Here is a 22,947-nt window from a genome sequence, read left to right on the forward strand (position 1 = left end):
TGTATCATCCAATTTGATATATTATAGAATAGTTGGAAATTTTCGAGCAATTTCTTAAACTATCCTATAAAAGTTGAATCAGCGAAGAAGTTTTTAGCAGTGGCGGAAGCCGCGACAATTTTCCGACGAATCCCCTAACGTTTTGTCTAAATACGACGTAATTATTTACGAGTGCCGCAATGCGTGGGTGGCACGATTCTATACCGACTGAAATGTCGATGGTTTACCGGTAGATGTAGGTCACCGCAATAATTTCTGACATGTTTCGCATGTTGTGCCGATAATAACGTATTGTCCGATGCGAAATGGATCGGTTGGTAAACGACAAATCGACGCGCATAAATGTAATAGATTATTAGTGTCTAACGATTGTCAGCAACTCTATCATTCGCCACCAATATTATCGTAAATATACCAAAACCAGATCACCGATATTACCCCCATCGAAAATACTGTTATATTCATTCGCATACCGAACACTGGCGGCTGAATTTTACAACGCTATCTCGTTCCTATTAAAATTTTAATTAATCAATTCGTATATTTACCTCTGTCAAATTTGAACGATTTATGCGTAGTATTTCTTTAAATAACACGAAATTATATTTATTACATACAAATAATTGCGTTAATCTTTGATGAAATGTATATAAAATGTATATAATAGAGTAGAATTGATCGCTATTGAGGTTAGAGAAACTGTTTCCTTCTATTCTTCCTATGGTATCGAGTTTGGACGTTGCAAGATAAATTCAATTGAAAGCTACCTGTTTTATAATAATAACATACGACTGTGTATAGATTATACGTGTTATTTCTGTTTAACTCTAGCTTATTTCCACGAAACGTCAGTATCGTGTTTCATAGTGTGATGCAACCGAGTCATAGACATATTTCGTCTCACTGCGCTTACCCGAAATCTCTTTCTCCTTATAAATGATATTCCAACTTAACCTAACTATGGCGCAACAATATGTAATATTTTGATAAATTCACAGAGTACTGCGACATCTTTATTGTTATGGAAATGTATCCATTACAAACGAACGCCCGTTTATATACACGGGAATTTCACGACAGTTCGAACAAACAAATTTACATGAAATCGTTACTAGAAATCGTTACCTAGATGCGCACAACATCATTACGCATTGGCGAACGCATCGTCGTCGCAAGGTTCTCATGAACACGCCGCGCCGTGTAATCTCGTTTTCTTTTCGTAAGATCCCATTGTCCCCGAGACTGTGTCGTCGTTTCATGGAAAAATAAATAGAGTCGGGACCGTCGTAGGACGACCGGCCGTTCCTGCACGAAACACTCGCTTATTTGTCCCGAATGAAACGAAAACACACGCTAAGCAAAAAAGTTGCTCGTTATACCGGCTCCGTATCTTCTCATGCGATGTCTTAACGTCAACCGACCGCTAACCAGTCCTAACTCTGTGACCATAACAATTTTCTCATTACCTTCAGCTTTCTATATATTTCTTCGTTTGTCGATTTTGTTAATCTTATAGATAAAATACAAAGAGCGTTGATCTCCTCTTTAAGTTCGATGATTCTATTGATTCAAATTAATTCTAAATACATAGACAGGCATATTTGAGACATACACAAAATACGTACTAATATCGAGGGCCACGTATGCACCAAATAACTGTCGAAATATTTACTCGCAAATAGTCATGAAAATTATTGGTACATGTGAAACAAACGTTAGACAAATTATCTGCGAAGCGGAACTATTTGACGAGTATCGAGCAGACAAGAGGCAAATAGCACGTACAACCAATGATACGAGGAAAAATCTGCCAGTCGAAATTCAGTTTGTTCATGTTCCATGGAACCCGATAAAGAATCGTTCGCTAAATTGGCACCGCTATCGGACAATAACACTACAAATGCTACTTTACTGCAACACGTGCTGTTCGATGGAATCAAGTTCTCCGAGCGATCTCCTCGACGTACGTACTTACGTACTCGAGATGCTATTCTACTCCCGCTTTCAATACCGACGATCATAATGAGATACAAACAGAACGAAACAGCGAGATCGCTACCTCGTAACGAAAGTATTACCCGAATGAAATTCTCGATAGCGTTTTTAATCCGAGTAACGTGTAGCAAAATAAATCGCGGAAGTTATAAAGACGCGAGGAGCCGATTTAGTTCCCTTTCGTTCTCATTTTTTTCTTTCCCTCTTTATCTTCTTTATTTCTTTTTTTTTTTTTTCAAAAAAATTCACTCATTCGTGAAAATGCCGTGTTTGCCCGCAAAAATTTCATTCGGGACTTTTTTCGCAAACAAGAACGTTAATCCCCCCTGCGTTAGCGGCACGCATTCAGGTTATATTTCCGTTCTAAAAAACTACGAAAAACCAGGGGGAAAAATGTCGCGACGTGATATTTCGTGGCCGCTGAAAAAACGCGACAGTAAAAACGTATCGACGGCCATTTAATCGGTTGTTATCGAGAAATCTGATTTTCTGATTCGTCGGACCTCTGTACCTTCGACGTCAAGTCGTGTTTCGTGGCGCTGTTAGCGCTGAGAACGAACGCCGCAACAGAGTATGTAAACAGTATAAAGATGATTTACATCGTTACTGGAGGCGCTGACACACGATTCAATATCAATTCGCAGGATCACGAATTTCCGTTAACAACAAACTAACCCTTCCAATACCGTTTATTTTCTACTCTGTGTCAGATGGATAACGTTTAACTTTTCGCCTCGGAATCTTTTCAGCGCCTAGGTTAAGTTTAGTCGTTCTGCTACAAGCGCGTCGATTACAAGCTACGGACGAATAATTTATGATTAATAACTTTCCGCCTGAAGAACTGCGATTGTAGTTCGAGTTTGGATAAAATGTGGTTACAAATATAAGCTGACTTTCTGCTTTTAAAAAATTATCGAATACCATTTGCGTTTCGAGGTTAGTTTATAAATAACGTTTCAATAGGGAATTTCAATCTACGATTTACTGTCTCAATTGCAAATATTACTTCATCGAGGCGTCGCTAACTTGTATACGATATTCTTGCAAACTTTCTGTAAAACTCCGGAAAACGTATTGATAGTTATAAAGAGTAATTTATACATGCAGAATCCAAAAGAATGGAGTTTACTTGATCAATTAACATAATTTCAATCTATATTTCCCTAATTTCAGCTACGAGAAAGTAACTAGTATTACTTCTGCTTATTGAATTGATATTAAATTGTATACATTGTAGTAAAACTCCACAAATTCATCAAAATGTCTTCTAAATAATACCTATAGACAGTAAACTGTAGATGCAGGCCAAGAGAATAGATCTTATCTAAAATAGAGTTAAAAAGTTAAAACGCCTAATAGATCAGGATGTAGCAACACGATGCAGCGAACGAAAAAAGGCGTGCACGGGGTCGAAGGAACGAGAGCAAGCGACGAGAGAAAAAAAAAGACGAATAGACGCACGCCTTTTTCGTGGCATCTCGATTTTCCTAGTCTTCGAGCGAAAAAAAGGAAGATCGTTTCTCGTTCGACAGATGGTGCTGACAGAACGAACGCGTCGAAACGTGTCTAACCAAGGGAATTTTCGGAAGCTGATCCGAACGCGTTTTTATCGATGCGTATCGCTGCATATCGCTTTGCAGTGTCAAAAGATGTCGGCGGATTTGAAATAGCGATTCGTTTGGTTCTTCGGTTCGACGAAAACGATATCAAAAGAACGCGGTGGGTCTAAACGAAACAAAACGGTGGCGAGCTCTCTCGTTCATTTATAGACCGCAGAATGACAAGAGAGAAACGAACTGTCGCGTGAAACGAGGCGCGTTTAGCCGGTTCGACTAAAGCTGTCGATGTCATCGTATCCGGGCCACTCGAAACAATATTTTCGCCGGTCGAAAGAAGTCACGCCACAGAGCTCGTAGATAATATTTTTGTCAGCAGCGGCGAGCACAAAGCGAGAGCTTTTGCCATCGAAATAACACTCGCCGTCGTGGACGTGGTCGAAAAAAAAAAAAAAAACACCAACGACCACGTGGTCTACATAAAAAATTGCCAACAGGGAGAGGATCGACGAAATCGAATTTGGCACGATGGTATTTCAAGAATTTGCGAGTTACGACGTCGACGCTTCTTATATGCTTCACCATGGTAACGGTGAATCAGAAACGACAATTAAAAGGACAAAAGAAAAGGAAGAATATTTACATGATCGACGTATGCTGCGGTCTGTCGGTGTCACCGGCATTGTTCGTGCCCCCCGTTAATCCTTGCACCTGTACGTTGGTCGCGATGCTAGTCCTTGCCGGATGCCTGGCACTATCCTTCAGTATTTTTTTCGCGCTGAGCGGCGTGGCTGTCACGCACATTGTCTTGCGCGGTATCACGATCACCTTGGTAGCACGCACTTTGAAGGAGCGTCGTGGTCGTCGTCGCGTGCACAAAAACAACAAGCGTCGGTCACGATCGGTGATGATAGCTGAGCAGCGAGAAATCGAGCTCGCGCGTGAACGTGGATCGCGAAACAAAGGGAGAGAGGACGGGCCGCCGGGGCATACGTGAAAACTTCGAAGAGAAGATCTTCGACGGGTGAATTTATCCGAGGCCTAGCGCGTGGTCGTTTGTATGCACTGGTGCGATGTGTAGCGAGGATCGACTCGTGACGAGGGGGTTAGTGGAGGGGCGAACGCGTCGATTCCTTCGCGAGATGGAGACTTATCGGCGTGAGAGTGAACTGTGCGCGGTGGCGTACGATTCGTTTGTTCCACGCGAGATCAGCCCCGCAGCAACGGGTGTAAATAAAAACTCGCGTCTCGTTCGTTCACAGATCCCACCTCATAGCGCACCGCGGGCCTACTGAGTGACTGACTGACTGAGTGACTGCCGCGAGCTTCGAGCCACGAGCCACCCTGCGTGGGTGCACACGCGGTCTCACTGCGTGGAAAGGCAACGAGCGCGCCGATTGGCCCGCTCCAGAGGCTGGTCCCCGTGGGGGGCGAGCGTCGGCCAATCGGAGCGCGCGAGTCACCACCGTACCACCGAGCAAACTCTGCTTGACGATTTTCCAGCACTCTATCGCGAGCCGTTTCGCGGTGCGCGTTGTCTCGCTGTCTCCTGTAACTCTCTGTCGCCTTTCGAGAATTTCTTACGAAACGTCCTTCTATTCCTCGCGTCGCATACTCATTTCTCGATCTTCGTTTTTTTCTCGCATTCACGAACAATCTCGGCTGTCGTCAGAGGCAAAAGTTTCGAGTAGCTTCGCCGTGGATTCTTTCGAGTGTGCAAGTGACGGAAGTTTTAATGGAATTGTTAGTCGCGCGGCTTCGAGTGGACAAAGTGCTATCGGATCCTGCGGGCTGTGCTTTGGGAACGGAAATCTGTGATGAAACGTCGTTACGGGAAAAGTGATGTGCGCGGAGAAGTGTAAACATTTTTTTTTTTTTCTTTTTCGGCGTTCGAAGTTCAAAGCGTCTGGCTATACGGCGATACGGTTTTCCAGATGTTTTCAACGCCTTTTCTGACGGCACCGAAATAACCTTTTTTTGTGCGATTATTATCGTATTTACGTTGAACAGCTTTGTCATCTTGCGTATCGTGTTACGTAGAAACATCACTCGTATCCTCTTAATAACGTCGTTCCTCGTAGTTTCCAAACAAAAGCCTGTATAGGAGACAGACTACTTCAAAAAAAGCAGACACTCGGTAGAAATGCAATTCGACTCGCTCTACGTGTCGCGTGTCACTTGGTGGAAATTAACGAACGTCTGTCACGCGTCGTCGTCGAAAAACCGGACGTTTGAAATCCACCCAACTTTACCATTGCTGTTACCTTACGTTCTCCGTTAAATTCTAGTACGAACTTTCTTACGAGATAAACTATTTTCCTCCGTTCAATAAATTACGCTTCCAAATTTATTACTAATCGTCCCTTCCTCTTATTCAGTTTCACGTAATAGATCACAAGAAACAAAAGAAGGGAAACAGAGTGATATATCGCACACGCATAAGTACATAATATACTGATTATTTAAATCGGTGGATATGTCTTGCACAATTATTGAAGTAGTACCATTAGAGATAGTTTTACAGGTTAGGCCAGCGGTGGTAACTTATTTTTGCGCATTAGCGAACAGGTTTGATAATAAAACACATTAAGTTCTACAAGTGAGTTTTATAAATTACACACAAGCCATAAAGCTACATAATTGGCCTGTTCAGCTTCAAATTATAAAACTATGAAGCTGTTTATGAAGCAGCGGTTTATAACCTATAATTTCTTACTTATCAATTCCCTAGCGTTACTAGTTACGTAGTAAATTATTGTGCGAAAGAACCGTGCTTTTAATGGAACACAAATATCACTACGGATACGATCATAAATCAAAATCTTGTACAATCGCCAATATTTTTGCTTCTGGTTTTACGATCAAATTCCACCATGTCAAAAAAAAAAAAGGGATTGGGGGGGGGGAGGGAAGAAAGAAGAGGAAAGGAAATAATGTAGTATTTTTTCGCTTTCAAGCAGTAATACGAAAGAGAGCTTTTTACACGCGTTATGTAGCCTGTCGTTTGACTTGAAGGTCGTAAGAGCGATCGAGAGATGCGATTTTTCGAAGTGTCGCAGGTACCTTACATACAGGGTTGCATCTCGAAAAGCGAATCTAACGATGATGGTATCTGTGAACGTGGAAATTTTCTCGGTTTCGAGTGTGGCTTGGCTTCTTGAACGGCGACCAGGTGTGTCGGATCCTGAATATGGCCATCGACTGACGCACACCTAAGTATTTTTCACGAGCCAGCAGTTTACAACGGCTCCTTTTATGACCTTTTATTAACTGGAGGATTCGTCGCTGCGTGACCGACTCGAGTTTCGCCGGATTTGTATTTCAGGACGTTGAATGGACGGCGACACTCGATCGATTTTTCCACGGCTACGAAATTAACGAGATCATCGTGAAAATCATAGCCGAACGCAAAGTGGAGGTGGTGAAGGGGAGTGCCGTTCGTAGGCCTAACCGATCCAGTTGAAACGTACACGTATTTGAAATTCAAATACGTATGGCGCACGTTTTTCTTTTTTTATGCTTTTGGTTTCTCTATTTTTTCTTTTTTTTCTTTTTTCTTTTTTTTTTTTTTTTTCAAATCGAACCGAGTACTCGTTTCCCTGTGTAATGTAATCGTCGTTTGATTTACGTGGAATATGTATGTTCAACGTGGTAGATATTTTTTCACGCGGTAAGACATAAATTTTATGAAAAATAATCTGTAAGTATATTTTATAAGCGAATTTCGTTTCATGTTAGTTTCGGTGATATTGACGCGAGTTTTTCTCCGCCAATATCTCTCAACGTTTGCTACGGACAAATATTTGTACAGGGAAAAGTTTTATGGAACATGCTTTGCTATTTCCACAATTTTTCTTTTTTATAAAAATTTACAAATTTAAGGATTTCTTGCGAGAGTTGCGAGTATAAGTCTTACTGGTTTGTAAAACAAAAAAGAAAACCGTCTATTTATTAGATCATTCTTTTCGAATTGTAATTGTAAAATTAAACATAATATATATATATATTTATGTAATAAATACGAGTGAATACCAAGGTGTTTCGCGCAATTAAGACTCGTATCTTTCAAATGGGCGGAGGAAAGAATTTATAATATCGAGGTTGAATTTGTAATATTACCTCCGCTACGAAGAAAAATTTCATTTCCATTCGAAAAATTAAAATCTTGCAAATATATTTAAACGGCAGAGAAAAGTCGAACGCATAAGTACACTGTGTTGCTCTCTTCGAATCATATTCTGCTAGATGTATTTATTCGTTGTTAATTACACACGTTTCATTATATAATCCATTACTTATTCGGTATATGAAAATCTAAAGGTAGCTTCACGGTAACCATCCGTCCTTGCGAAAGTATTAAAAACCTGCATAATGTACAGCGTACACTATTGGGAAAGAAAAAAGAAGGAACATTGGCGTTCGCAGTGAGAAACGACGATCGACTTTGTTTTATCGTAGCAACGGTGGCCGATGAGGCAAATTGGCGCGTTTGATCGAATAGGTAGACAATTACACGGCTGGTAATAAGCAGTATAATAAATGGTGATCAAACAAACCGGCTTCAAAGGCGTTGCGAGGCTCTTTCAAGAGAAATCCCGCAGTTCCGGTAACGCGGTATCAAAGAGCTGCGGGAATTTCATCCAAAGTTCCCTTTCTTCTTTTGCATCGGGCCCGGGCTCGTTATCCCTACAAAGTGCGGCCTAGCAGGGTGTGAAAGGCAAGCCTGAAAAATCTGGCCGCATCCGCGGGGGAAAAGCAAACTTTTACGCCGACGCGGTTTATAATTCCGTCGTCGCGTTAGCGGCAAACTCAATTAACAGATTTTACATTGTCGCGTTGGAGGAGAATCGTAACGGGGGCAAAACGGAATTTCGTTTCCTTGCCGCTGCACCGCTGAAAAATAACCGTACCGTTGCGTAACGGAAACCAGAAAAGATTCCTTTAGCTTGGTGGATCAGCGTAAAGAAAATCTTCAGAGAAATGTATGTTGATTCTTCAAGTAGCTTAAAGCGAAATCCTTGTTTTCGCGAAAGGTACATTTGTATATTGGCGCATAGCTCTGCTTGAAAGTATTTACGGAGATATCCGCCGTTTTCAATTCAATTTTAGTATTTGCAATTGGATTACGAACTCTCCACGATATATGTATTTGTGTACCGGGTGGTATACTTTTTTAACACACGATGGACCGAGAATTGTACTAACGAAAGTCGAAGTGAAAAAGTTCTCTTCGTTTAAGTTCTTGGAGAATTAATTTGAACGACCACGAAGTTACAGGCTGGAATTGATGATATCGAGTTGATAACTCACTGACAGAGCAAGAGTTCTATCTATTTAAATGTAGCGTGTTCTAAGGATCAGCCATGAACCGAAAATACTTCTAGCATTAGAAAATCCTTCGGGACAAACGGATTAACTTAAAAAACACGTGTTAAAACGATTAAGTTAAAAATTCAAAGATTATGGTGGATCCTTAGGTTTATCGAGGTTCGGAATGACGGTACGTGAACCGTAGGCGTAACAACATTTTTAGTAAGAATAAATCACATCGCATTTACCTTGGCAAGAGTTAGGATCCATATAATTGAAATTATTCTTATTGATATGTAATTTCACAAATGTAGAAGCTTCTGATTAAGGGAGGAGCCGGTTAACATGTTCAAATAATCGAATCTCTATCGACATCGGAAACGATCTTCTTCAACTCTATGAAAAATTTTCACAAAATTCGTATTCTACCTGCTAACTATATTTCATCGAAAAAAAGTATCCCTAATCGCGGAAGTAACAGGGACAAACCCAATATTTTGTTCAAAATGAGCTCGCAAATCGCTCTGGTATTTTGTGCTCAACAATGGATCGTAAATTGCAGCTAATTAACGGTGTCCAATATCGTACCGCGCACGATACATTAACGTGGGAAAAGTGGTAAAATAGCCGGGACAATGCGAAATATTTTTCGCGGTACGTCCGTGTGTATTTTAATCGTCCCATTGAAACCGGACTGATTAAAATCGACGTAACAAAATTGCGAGCGAAGTTTAGGATTTTCGAAACGATCGCCGACTGCGGGCTATGATTAAACGCAGTGGCGAAATCGAATGGAAACGAAGGACATACGTTCGCAAAGCGACAGAAACCGTACACCATCGTCTTCCAGCTCTAATTTGCTGTTCTCGTTTTGTCGTTCGAAACGATCTTTGATGCGATGCGAGAGCGGAGACTCTTTGAGGGTAAGCAGGGATATGTGGGACGATGGCAAAGTAAACCCGTATCCATCATCTCCTTTTCTTCTTCTTCTTCTTTTTTTTCTATAGCGATTAAGAAAAATATTTTGATGCGAATGACGTATGAGTGCGTGATTGACACTGGGATGATCAAACTCAACAAAACGATTGGTATTAAATCGTTTCTTTTGTAATTATCAAAAATATACAAGTTATTTTAGCAACGTCAGTGTTTAGCTTTATTGAGATAGGAATACGATTACATACACTCGTCTATATTTACCATATCGCTGTAATTGAAATTAATTATGCGTAACGTATTTAATATTTAGATAGCTAGTTCTAGAATTAATTTTTGTTTCGATGAGAAAGGTGCGATTCAAAAGTGTGTTTCGTTATTAAAGAATGCGAAAAAATAGTTATACGAAGAGATCTGGATAATTTAATATTTTAATTGTACATTTACAACGATAAAAGATCAATAAACTCTACAATCTTTACTAGAATATTTATTTTATTTAACAGAATACCTCCAACGTATATCGTCTTTACATATTGGATTATAGGGTTATGCCTGTCTCTGTTATCATTTTCGTTTGTTATTTTATCTTTGTGAACCATTAATTACGCGATGAATGAAAGCAAACGAATATCGTTATAATCCTTTTGTCTCGTAACCAAACAAGCCGGTATTCATCAAATTTCGAGTACTTTTTAATATCGTTTCATAAATCTTTTCGTTCGAAATACATGATATAAATAAAACGACATAAAGCGTTAAATAAATTTTTCGTCTTTTCCTCTTTCATCCACGCTAGAATTAATTAAAATCCAGGTTTTAATTATTCTTTCATAAAAATTATCATCATAGGTTCGAATCTACATGATTCTAAGCATCTGATGGCAAAAATGACGCAGAACACGCCAGTGGGGTATTTAAATGAAAAAATGCAGGATGATAACATCGAAATTACCGCGATGTGAAATTAATTCAGCTCCGCGAAGCGCGGCGAACGAGAAGCTAATTATTAGAAATTCGCCTTTGTTCCTAATTAACTCATATTGCTTTTCCTTCATTTCGGGCGAAATTGTTGCTGAGGATACGATCAACGTTCAAGAACAATTCGTCGGCTTAATGATGCTTGTATTTTGACGCTTAATTACCGAAGGAAGTGCAGTACGTGTAAAGTTAATGATTTCCGGAATTCGATGATCAGTTTAAATACGTACGCGAATATTCAAATAAGAAATCCTGTAACACGTTCGTTTCTTTTAATTGTGCGTAGCGAAATGAATCAAAGTTTTGATTTTCATGCGTATTATTTAAAATGTAGAATATAATACTTTTGAGAATTGTAAGATCGAAAGATCTGCAGAGTACGCGGCGTGATAATAAACAGCTTCGAATCGACGACGATTTCCTTAAGCTGGAAATGTCGATAATGTCAATTTATGTCAATCGAGCAGGAGACGTCCCGTCAGTTATGTCAATTGCGTTTCATGACGTTGACCTTGGCACGTTCAATATGTTTTTTATCGTGCCAAAGGTAAACGTCAGAGCTAAGCTAAAATTCAAAATGTTAATTTAAAAAGTTCTGTCGTTTCATTTCTGACGTTAAAGAATGATACAACGATATAGAAGATTTCTATTTCGACGTATTTTTACATTTTTATACTTTTTCTCTTACTACAAAGAGAAGGCAGAATTTTTTCTCTTAATAAGAACGAACAATACAAAACGAAGCGAAACTGTCGTTGCATCAAAATTAGTAATAAATGTGGAATAATAACGATGGTTTGATAGTATGTACATAGCCATAATCATGGTATTTCTCAACGTGCAGTAAAGCACTGTTTATGGAAACGATATTTCAGTTGGTAGATGCTCGATTAACTAAACTCCTGCCGATTGAATCCACTTATCCGAACGTGAACTCCCATTATATTTGAACGAGAAGTCACATAGGTGGAGGGAATCGGTAAACTCCTGCCACATGAACTCCAGTTATACGAACTGTTTGTCCCACGACGGATTCAGATAAATGGTGTTCTATCGTAACCGTATATTCTGGTAATATATGTAATAATATTCGGTATCGTAGCTAATATTCGCACGATCGAAATGTACTCAAACATTTAGAGTTTCACGTAAAATTAAAGGGCCGTCTTCTTTCATTCAAATAAAAGTACCTGTCCCTTTTCCCCCTCTTACGTCTTTCCTCGTTTCTAACGGTTTCACCTATCGATATATGCATGTACGATCTTTCTAATATCATCGTTGAAAGCTATTCTTTCTTTCAAATTTTATCAAATTCTCGCGATCGTATTGTGTTGTGCTCGTTTTCAAGACCAACGTCGGTGAAAGAAAATTCGTAACGTTAACGAATTTTTCCTTGCATCAACGGTGTGCGTAATATCATAGTCAAGCATCGAAAACGAATATTTCGTCTGCTTACTACTCGTTATTAAGAATGCATCAGAGATCGCGCCGCTGCTTACGATCGTTTTCGCGAGAAAAATAAACGAACGGCCGGCTATACGAAATGTGCGACGTAAGCAGCGTAACACGGTAGCAATTAAAATCACTTTCACTGCGCGAGGATGAAGCCCGCTTTAAGAGGTGCACTTTAATCGAGAAACATTAAGCTCCGAGCGGATTAACTCGGAAGAAAAGAACGCGGCGAGATCGCCCCTTATTACGCGCCACGGGGTGATTTTTTCACGGCGGAAAAAAATCTGGCTCGGCGTTTCTGGCCGTTTTCGCCCGCGGCAAATGAAATCACACCTATTAACTGCGTCAGGTTTAACGAAAATTTAAAGGGCGCAGAGGTAGGTTTTTGGATCTTTGTTTCGCGCCTCCGAGACGGATTTGCGTGTTATATTCAGCAGCTTGGCCACGGAGAAAGGCTGAGCATCCACCATGTCGAGAGTCAACCGTTCCAGCTATGCTTTCCAACGGGGGTAAAAGAGAAAGCGAGCGCTTCTGTGCGCCAACGATACGATGAAAATGAGAGAAACGACGCGAGGGTTGCAAAGAAATCCGCAGTGGCTTAGAAGCGTTTGCGTACTTCACGAATATACCTTTCATGAATGTATCACGTGCGTCGTACGATGCGTTTTGAAATTTGAGCAGAACCGTAACGAAACCACGCTATCGCGATCATATTGGTTAAGTTTGAGATTTAACTAGAAATGCATATATCGTACGCATCGTATAACGCGTTTAGAAACATTAGCACTGTCATGAGATACGATTGTCACGATCATATTAGAAGTGGCCAAGTTAGAAACTGTTGGGATTTTGTCAATACAACCTAATGACAAAATCCGCAATCACTTATTCGCCACCCAATACATATTGTACGTATCGTACAAAACGTTTGAAATCTCCTTAGCACTGTAACGAGACACGATTGTCACGATTACGGTGGTAAAATTTGAAATCAATCTTCAAATTGCATATTTCAGAATATTTGATAAAAATACGTGTACGATTATGTGTACGTAATACTACGTTTTAATATGTATAATACGTTTTGCACGTTGCACAAAATGTATAGATTTTCAGGTTGGCTTTTCTTCTTTTTAGTTTTACCAATATAACCACGACAGTCGTGTCTCGTTGCAGTGGTAATGAAATTTCGAAACGTTTTATGTAATGCACGCGGTGTACCTATACATAAAAGCTTTCCGTGGCAATTGTTGAAATTGTTACTTTCCACTGTGCCTTTAATAGCCGTGTTTCTCGAAGAAATTTTCCGCTCTCAGCGCGCTCCACCGGGAAACCGCGATTAAAAAAACGTTTCTTACGTGGTCGCGCGTGCGCGTAAACCGGATATACATGGAAGATGGGAGTTACGGATGTCGAGTTGAGACGCTGGTCTTCGCGCGACTTTCCAATTACCAGAGTTCGTTGCTTCCGGAGGAACTGCTGCTTTTATGGCCGCGGGAATTATCGTTATGGAAGAGCGTAATTCTTGGAGAACGAATGATCGCGAGGTTTTAAACCGAAAGTTTAGTTTGTCCGTTTTGTTGGTATTCTTCTGTCAGGGAGTTTGAGGAAATTTATAGCGTGAAATAAGAATTTGATGGAATTCATAAAAACGTTCGTAATCATATTCGCGAAGGAATTAATCATTAGAATTAGATGCAAATGTTTGTCCAAATGAAACTGATACAATCAGGTAAAACTAACGATTGCCAGAATTCCAAAACGCACGATTTCGAATCAAAGAAGAGATCTATCGATTTTGAATTAAAGAAGAAAGAGCTCTCGATATTACAGGCCAACGTAATACAACCTATTAGCCAAATTTCCAATTAAAATTCACGTTATTTCTTCATCTTCTATCTCTAAAAGAGCCACGCGAGGAGAAATTCGTAATTCCAAAATGATTTAATCAAAAAAGCAACGGTCCGACGTTTCATCGATTGCCTTACTCGCGCTGCTCCGCATAACAAATCAGTGCTCGTCATCGTGCTCTGTCGGAGCTGGTGGCACGTCAGATTCACCGCAGCGCTAGCACGGGCATTCGTTGGTTCGCTCGCAGCAGGAGGAATCGCCGGCAATAAAGCATTCTTAGTTTTTTGATGCTCATAGGGAGAAGCGGCAGGGATAACGGCGTCGCGTCTCAGGGGTGTCGTGCAGCCACTTTTACACCTTCAGCCGATTCACCACGAAAATTTGCATGGTCCTTGGTCGTGGTGGTTGGACCGCGACGAGAAAAGGGGCGTCGAGACGCGTCGAGGCGTTGGGTTCAACAGCAACGACGACACAGAGGAAGAGAAGGGGAGAGAAGACCGCGAGACTTAAGGGCTCTACTCGCATCGAATTCCAAGCGTGCTCGCGCTACCTGCCTGGAATATAGTCTCGTCATATTTCCGTCCGGCCACCCCCCCGTTTCTCTCTTTTCCCTTCTCTTCTCTTCTCTTCTCTTCCCTTCTCTTCTCATCTTTTCTCATCTCTTTTCTCCTCTCTGTCCGCCTGACGCCTGAGCGATATTTTATTTGCAAAGCGGCTGCCTGCAGGTTGCCACTGCTTCTTCTTATCTTATGCGCGCAGGAATGTCTCCTTGCTAGCTTGAAGATTTCATGCTATCAAACGATGACAGCACCAGAAAGAGGAATAAAGAGAAGGAGAGGTACCGATCAAGTGAAATACATTTTGTTCGATTTTTACTTTCGAATCGTGTCGTTTGTCCGCTTCTTCGACGGTTTTATCTCTCGCCTTGTATCCTTGACCGTTTCCCTACGCCGCCGCCGCCGCCGCTCCCCTTTTTCTTCCCTTTTTCTTCCCTTTTTCTTCCCTTTTTCTTCCCTTTTTCTTCCTCTTTCTCTTGGTCGAGAGACGCGCGTGCTTCGCCGCTCATTTAACGAGGCAAAATAGAACTTCAAACAGTTTTAATGGAATTTTGAATGCAAGCTCTCCTTTATAACGCGCCGCGGTCTTCGCGTCTTAAGGGAAATTTGGTAGTTTCATGGCTCGAAGGAGGGAATACCCGAAAGTCCCTAGACTTTTCCGTACGCGACAGCCAGTTTAATAGCTCGAAATTTTTTATATCGCTTTTGGTAGGCAGCTTGCTCGCGAAATTTCCCGTTTGCTTTCAGGTCGTAGGCCTTTCAAACCTTGGTTTCATAAACTTGGAAAGAAATCTTTTCTTTGGAGGGTTATTTATGCGGAACTTGGCTTGTTCGAAGGAATATATCGAAGCAAGGAAAATTATGAGTTCAGAAAGGGAGTACAAGATTATGAAATATGGAAAAATCAGCGATTCGTTCGATATTAATAGACATGTAAGCGCTATTCAATTCGAATTGAACATCTCGTTAAAGCCTTTAACATTTGCCAAGCGATTATTATTTCTGTTACGTAATTACGATATTAATTGCGAAGTCCTTTTAAAGATATTTCAATGGAAATTACGACAGAATAAGTACTGTCGGAATATTAAATAGCGCTTAATATGAGTTACATTCTGTTGAAAATGTTCTGACATTTCATTAGTATTAAAATTTCGTTAACTACAGACATTAATATGTATAAAACATGGAAACTTTTAATTGGTAAAATTCTATCTCATAAAAGTTCCCTCCATCTTCCCTTCCTCCTATCTATTTTCATTTTTACATCTTCATTTCTTATTCTACAAATTTTCCATCCATCGAAAATTAAAAAGAGAAACATATCGCAGACCAACTACGATTCTATTGCTATTCGTAGAATCACGATAATTCATTCATATACATTTTTTACGAAACATCGATGATACATTCATCCATTCTATCGTAATCCGATGCATCTGACGTTCGAACAATCGTTAACGTTACAAATTAATACAAGTCTTTACATCCGACGTGTTTCGCTTTTCTAAACAGCTACTGTATCAATCTTACCCACCAATCTTCGTTTTTTTGTAATATCCTCTACCAGATACGTACATAGGTTTGCACGTTTAATCATTTATCTTGCTTTACGCAATTTTCTTATATTCTCTTATCCTTCGATCTCTCTGTACACGCTATTTTTCGCATTTCCGTTTCTTTGTCGGCGTTGCTCCTTTTATTTCCTTCTTTTTCTATTCCTCATTTTTCATCCGTCTTCGTTGCCTTTCTTTAATCGCGCGCACGCGCGTGGGCCCTTTTTCGTATCTACTTTCTTTCTCATTAACTCTCCCCTCTGATCTTTCTTTTTGCTCTTGTTCAACTCGCTCGCTTACTCGTTTACTTATTCCTCGATCCATTCACTCGTTCGTTCTCATCGCGCTTTCATTTTTCTTTGTGTATGTGTTTGTGTAAGTGTGTGTGTATGTGCTTCTCTCTCTCTCTCTTTCCGATCTCTCAAGCGGACGCGACGGTACAATGAATTATTTATGAATGGCACCCAGAAACAAGTCGAATCGATCACGCTCGAGGGACCCGGCGCCTTGATACATATCCGTGACTATTAATCTCATCGAGTTACTCACGAAAGGAAAAGTGATTAATTTCGTTGCAATGTCCCCGAGAATGTTACCGATCGGAATGTCTTTGATTATAGAACCGGTCAAACCTTTCTGTCAAACGCTTTGAAGATTACAGGTACGCAATGAAGATGTAAATAGCCGAAGCGTTACCTGACGATATTCCGGTTTTCTATTGTTAAAGGCAATGTTAATTCTGCAATTTCGTAAAGATATCTCTTTCGCGCAGCTGATAAATTCTAGCGGACCTGTTTACACGTATTTACAGTTTCGTTTCGTTTGTATCTATTTAGCAGTATTTATTTCTTTCCTACGCGTGTAATTACGAAACTAACTTGCAAATGGAATTTTTCGATATTTGTATGGGTCCTTCGTAATTTACGATAAATTCAATTTGTACGCGGCACCGAAATTGATCAACTTCGTGGAGGTGGTTCGAAGCTGCAAATTCGAAAAATGTATTTTCCGCGGTATATTTACGATAAATTGAATTTTCACGCACGGAACGTAAATCGGTCAACTGCGCGTAGATAAGCGCGTCGAAAGCTTAAAACTCGAGGAACGAAGCAGTAACGTTAGGTTCGCCTGCGAAGGATTTCATTATCAACCAGCGACGCGACGATACGTTTCGTTTAGTGTTCTACCTACGAAGGTGACAAGCGCCTCGTGTAAAAATGCACCGAAACACGTCGATATAATCTACGCAGAAAATCTACGTATCAAAAATTCGAAATCCACGACAGCTCGCGTATTCCACGCGATTCATCGTTGAAGATTACATTTTGCTGAAATCGCGCGCGCGCGCCTTCTCGCGAACGCTTTCGAACCTCGGAGGTGGAATGTTAAACGAAAGAATCGCAGCTGCGACTAACCGTGGAGAAATTTTCGACCGACTGGGAAATCACATCTATAAGCAATGACTGGAAACGCGTTCAGTGCTCGGTATGCCGGGTCGAAACGAAAGGCGATATATACAGAGGAACAGCGAGAACGACGAAGAAGTAGTAGCATCCTTCGAGCTAGCAGTAGGAAGTAGAAAGACGTTGATGTTTCACAGGTCGTACGATGTACGTTGCTGTTTTCTCGAGGTTCTCTCGCATGGGTAACGATGCGGAGCATAAAATGCAGCACAGAAATACTGTAAGGAGGTCCTCGTCGTACGGTGTCGTCGGATGTTTCAACGGAATAATAAAACGCGCAACCTTCCCTTTCCTCTCATTTTTTCCCATCGTTCTATCCACTTTTCTTCGCCACCACGCTCCACTTTCTTTCTGTCTCGACGGATAACTTAATTTTATTCTTTTCCTACCTTTCTCCTTCCTTTATCGGTCGTCGAGCATCGTCTCGCCGAACGTTTTCTCCAGGTCCAATTTGTCCGAAATCTCTAACCTCGTTGAGATGAACGCGGAGAATAATGTGCACGATGTTTATGCAACGATGATATCGTTCCGTAAGTTTGGTATGAGAATTACGCGTCTATCGCTGTCGAGGCGAATGTGAAGAATAATACGGAGAATGTTCATCGAACGATTTACTACCTTTCTGCGTTTGGACATTGGCTTTTGACGAGGGAAAAGGTGGAAGGATGTTTTATGATGGTAAAAAATTAGATAATCGTACCTGCGAAAGAGAGGAGGTTCGTGCACGAGCAGATGAAAGTCGTTTTCCGAGCAGACTTCACGGTCACGATGGTGAACCGCGCATTTAAAGCTTCTAGTTCGTTTGCCACTCATCTGTAACAGAGATAATTAATTATTATTGATCGTTGTTCGAAGTCAGTATTCTATTCGGAGATTTAAAAAACATAGGTCTACTGCGGGTTAATAATTGATAAATTTACAGCAACGTTTAGATCGTATCTATTGGAAGAGAGAGGGAAGTTCATATCCAAAAGTACGAAAGTTTATTACTACGAGCACGAGTCGACTATAAATTTATAGCCCGTTTAAAAAGGTTCTTAATTCTTGTTTATTTACTCAAATTACCCAGTAGTGTGGCTACCTCGTTATTCATAAAAATACAAAAACTGATACACGTGCAAATGCCGAACAACGTGTTAACGCGTCACAATAAATTATATCTCGTCGCATAATTTGTTTTCCTCGATCAAAATGTCCTGTCCAGAAGTTTTCCATTTTCCAAGGTATATTCAAATATTCGAAGCTTCCCATGATTTTTACTTCTCAAGTAAAGTTACATCGTACCGTTACGAAATAATAATGAAATATTTTACGTGGAATAGAGAAAAACAAGGATAGGAAAAATGGCAGCGTGTTCATTTCAATTTATTTACCAGCCGCAAACATATCCGGAACTGTAAGAACCATAAGAGCGACATAACCGACTTTATGGAGTAGAAGGGAGCACGTCGATGTTTCAGAGAATCTCGTGGCATCAAGGATGCACACGCGCCATTATCGTGGAAAAATGTTGAAAGGACAAGATCCGACGAAACGATCGATTTGACGAGAAGTCAACGACACGAAAGGTGGCTGCAGTTCTTGGCACGATCCTTTGGAAGGAAGCTCGACTCGACGCTGCTCGAGCTGCGGTGTCTGATATTTGGATCAGGATCCGTTAACGCGGTTAGGCAAATGCGAGCAGGAACGCTAGCAAACTCCTTCAGCTAAGTCGTGTACATAGAACGGCCCTGTACCACGAAGACACGAACAAACATCCACAAACACGAGTACCGTCTTACGCGTGCAGTTTGTACCAATGTAGAAGGAAGAGAGTGTGTGCACAGTGGCGTAAGAGCTTCCTACATTACTATCCATCGACCATGGAACCCGCTCGCTATCGTATTTACTGGTGCACGATAGTTGTTTTAGGATACGAGACCTGTGGGCCAATGAATTTCTCGTCAATGTCGCGAATAATTTAAGTAGAACGATGATCGTTCGTCGAAGAAAAGGATACGAAGAAAAAGGATATGAACGAAAGATGAAGTTACCCGAGCATCTGCCTTCTTTTTACGATTGTACGAAGAAACTACTCGGGACAAAGTTAAACAGTTTCTTTAAATAATAAACGATCTTGTCTCGTGTTTATTTATTTTGAAGATTCGAAGGTCGTTGTATCTTTTTACACCGGTGGATGTGATTTTCATTTCTCTATACGAATAATCTAAGTACGCGGAGAAGTTTAGAGAATAACCACATAAATAGTTACATAGGCTTAAAAGATATTTCGATTTTAACTCGATGAAATGCAGCAGTGCATGGAACGTAAAGGAAACGTAAACGCGAGAATAGCACTTTGCGCCTTTCCTTCTCCTTCGTACGCCAAGTTGCACGAAATTGAGCTTAAAATATCGTTTAATCTATTTTCAGGCACAAGCAGCTTAATACTCTTGTATAGGAGAATAAGAAAACGCATCAATTGATGTATAAAAAGATATAGTATCCCTACGTCTAAGAACGTACCGGCAGCCTTGGAATCTCGCGAAGAAACGACCTTGAGAAGAAATTCTTTCCACCGTTACGTGTGCCCCTTCAAGTAGTTTAACTTTGTCCTGAGAAGTTTTTTCCAGACAATCGTACACAAGGCAGATATTTAAGCGATCTCATTCAGCTGAGACATACTGTACACGTACACTGTGTATGTACAACCTGTGTATGCGTAGAAAAAAGTTGAAGAAAAACTGTAGGAGCATACAGTACTCATCAAAACAAGCAAAAACGTCTTAATAAACATGGGTTCGCAAACCACTAGTTTCTGAGTTACGAGGTGTTTTTGCCAGTAGGACATTACCTTTACAACATATGTTCAATATGTCTCCCGTTCATTTCCACGCACACTTCTACACGTTTTCTCATAGAAGCGCGCATACTTTGAAAGATCCCTGGCGTTTCTTCTTATCACTTGCCAGTACTTTTTCTATTCGTTGTATCAACTCGTTTAACGAAACAGCTGTTTTCCTATACGTCATACATTTATACGTTAAACTGCGAAACTAATAGTTTCTCGGTTCACGTTTATTGACGTCTCTTTGTTTTCCCTTTGTTTTCGACCAGTACTACGTGTCAATCTTTTCCCCAACTTTTTGTACAACCTTTTGTACAGTTTGTTACATTATTTGATACTTTAGACGATGTACAATTTTCAGACATTGTTCGGACGATAGCGTGACGCGTTCGATGCGAGATGATCTCTAGGGTTGCTATCGTTTATTCGGTTTTGCTTGAAAAATAGTTGGAACAGTTAGATCGTCGTCGATGAAATTTCACTTATTTACGCTGGACAGTAGAAACGAAACGCAACTGTACGTCTTTCTCTTCCTCGTTGAAACGTAGCCGCGATAAATGTAGATTTCTTATTAAAATAGAATGTAAATCATGTTCGTATGTATACGTACGTAGATGCTCGTACACGTTAAATCGGTGCGAAATTTCGGAGAATTTTCCAAGGCGGCGACAGTGCGCGGTGATGGGCCGAAACAAAGCACGATGGAGCGAGTTCTGGCTGCGCGGAGAACCAGCTGCCGGAAGCCGCAGTGTTTCTTGCTCGTTTGATTGCCAAAAAGAAGCGGTCGCGGAGGAAGAACAGCGGCAAGGGTGCACGCCGATGAACTTCGTGGAACGTCTAGCCGGCCAAGAGAATTAAATTTGCCGTTGCCGTGGAATCGGTATTCCTATTTGCCACGCCTCGGAGCGTATCCCTTGTCCTTTCTGCTTCTTTTTTCACCATTTCGTTTTGTATCCCCCAGCAAATTTTTTTTTACCTCTTAATGACCAATAAATTGTCGTCGTATAATGGTTCATCTTGTGATTTAGACGTCCATTCGTAAGATACCGTACATATGAAAATTTGATCGTGTTAGTTGATCACCAGCGTAACGCATTAATGTCCGTTAAATTATTTACTTAAATTATCGCTCGATATCCACATTCATATTCATATCCTTAATATTTCATTTCATTTAATCGGTTACTTTAATATCGATAAGTTTTTTAAGAGAAAATATCTTATATCTTTATGATTGCCAGCTGATTATAATTATAAAAATAGGTTTAATAATTGTCACCGGCGAACGAAAGAAAAATCTGTACGTTAAAGAATCAAGAGTCTTCGTAATCTTAGTTTAGTCCGGTAAAACGATCAACATCGTAAAATTGATCTTCGAACTTGCATTCGTAATTAAACCGCCGCAGATAAAATCCTACCGCTGTAAAATTACCGCCGTTAATCAAGCTGATCCCTTTTCTCGCTAAAAAAAAAAGACAAATTAAACACTTAGGAAATCTGGCCAATGCATTTACAAATCTCCTTTAATCAACCGGCGTACCTCGTACTTTCAAACTCACTTTCGTAATTTCCACTAATTTCCAAGATCAAAGACGAAGAATAGGGTATAGTGGCGTAATCGTAGGACACTTCGGACGTTAATGAAAAGGTGGCAGGTCGTTGTTTTCCTTTAAATATCCGTTGGTCACGTGTTACATCTAGGAAGGTTTTACCGCGCAATGAAGCAACGGAGATTCGTTGCCAGCCAGTGTCCGGCTAAGTAAGTAAATCTTCGACGTGAATTTACGGTCCCGGAGGGAGTCGGTTCGTGTGTCTCGTCGCCGTGGCCGGGATCGATAGTATCGCAGAAGGAGCCCAAGGGCTCGTTCTATTAATCTCGATCGTTTGTTCGGAGTTTATCGCCGTGCAGCGATGTATCCAGGATATTTAGAAGAGCTTGGCCACGCTCGAAACACCAGCGAAGCTTTTTGCCGGCGACTTGTGGATTCTAGCATGAAATTTAATCTGTTGTTCGTCGCTTATCGCGAGGCTGGGAACCTTGCGAGCATCGTGTAAGATAAAACCATGGAACCGAGATAGAAAAGCCGAGTAAACGTGCTTACAGCGAGGCGCGCAATTTTAAAAAACCAACGGGTGTACAAAACGTAAACGTATAAATGTAGTTTGTCGTGCTTTTGGTTTTGCCGGATCAATCGGGAAAGTGCAAAGCGTAACACGATTGATCCGAAAAACCAAAAGCGTGACAGCCATCGACCATCGTGAAAGCTTAAAATCTGAAATAAACGCAGTTACCTGATTGCCAATGATATCAAAGTGGAAATTAAACAAACATAGTTTGCATCTTTTTCTACCATTGAAATACGAATAAACGAATAAACGTACAGCTTCAAACGTACCGACTTGTTTGGTATACGATGCAGCTAATCTAATTTTCTGGTGATATTTTCCTGAAACATATCCCTC

At 40.6% G+C, this 22,947-nt stretch overlaps 1 protein-coding gene across 1 annotated transcript in view; it reads right to left on the reverse strand.

Annotated features, from left to right (window-relative positions):
• Nucleotides 1–22,947, reverse strand: part of LOC122573261 (protein rhomboid) — a 491,317-nt gene that overhangs the window by 145,063 nt on the left and 323,307 nt on the right. The window contains exon 6 of the mRNA XM_043739381.1: nucleotides 18,358–18,470. Within this exon, the coding sequence (XP_043595316.1) occupies nucleotides 18,358–18,470 (113 nt within the window). The remainder of the gene's footprint in view (nucleotides 1–18,357; nucleotides 18,471–22,947) is intronic.

The sequence above is a fragment of the Bombus pyrosoma genome, linkage group LG11, assembly GCF_014825855.1.
Source record: "Bombus pyrosoma isolate SC7728 linkage group LG11, ASM1482585v1, whole genome shotgun sequence".
Lineage (NCBI taxonomy): Eukaryota > Metazoa > Arthropoda > Insecta > Hymenoptera > Apidae > Bombus > Bombus pyrosoma.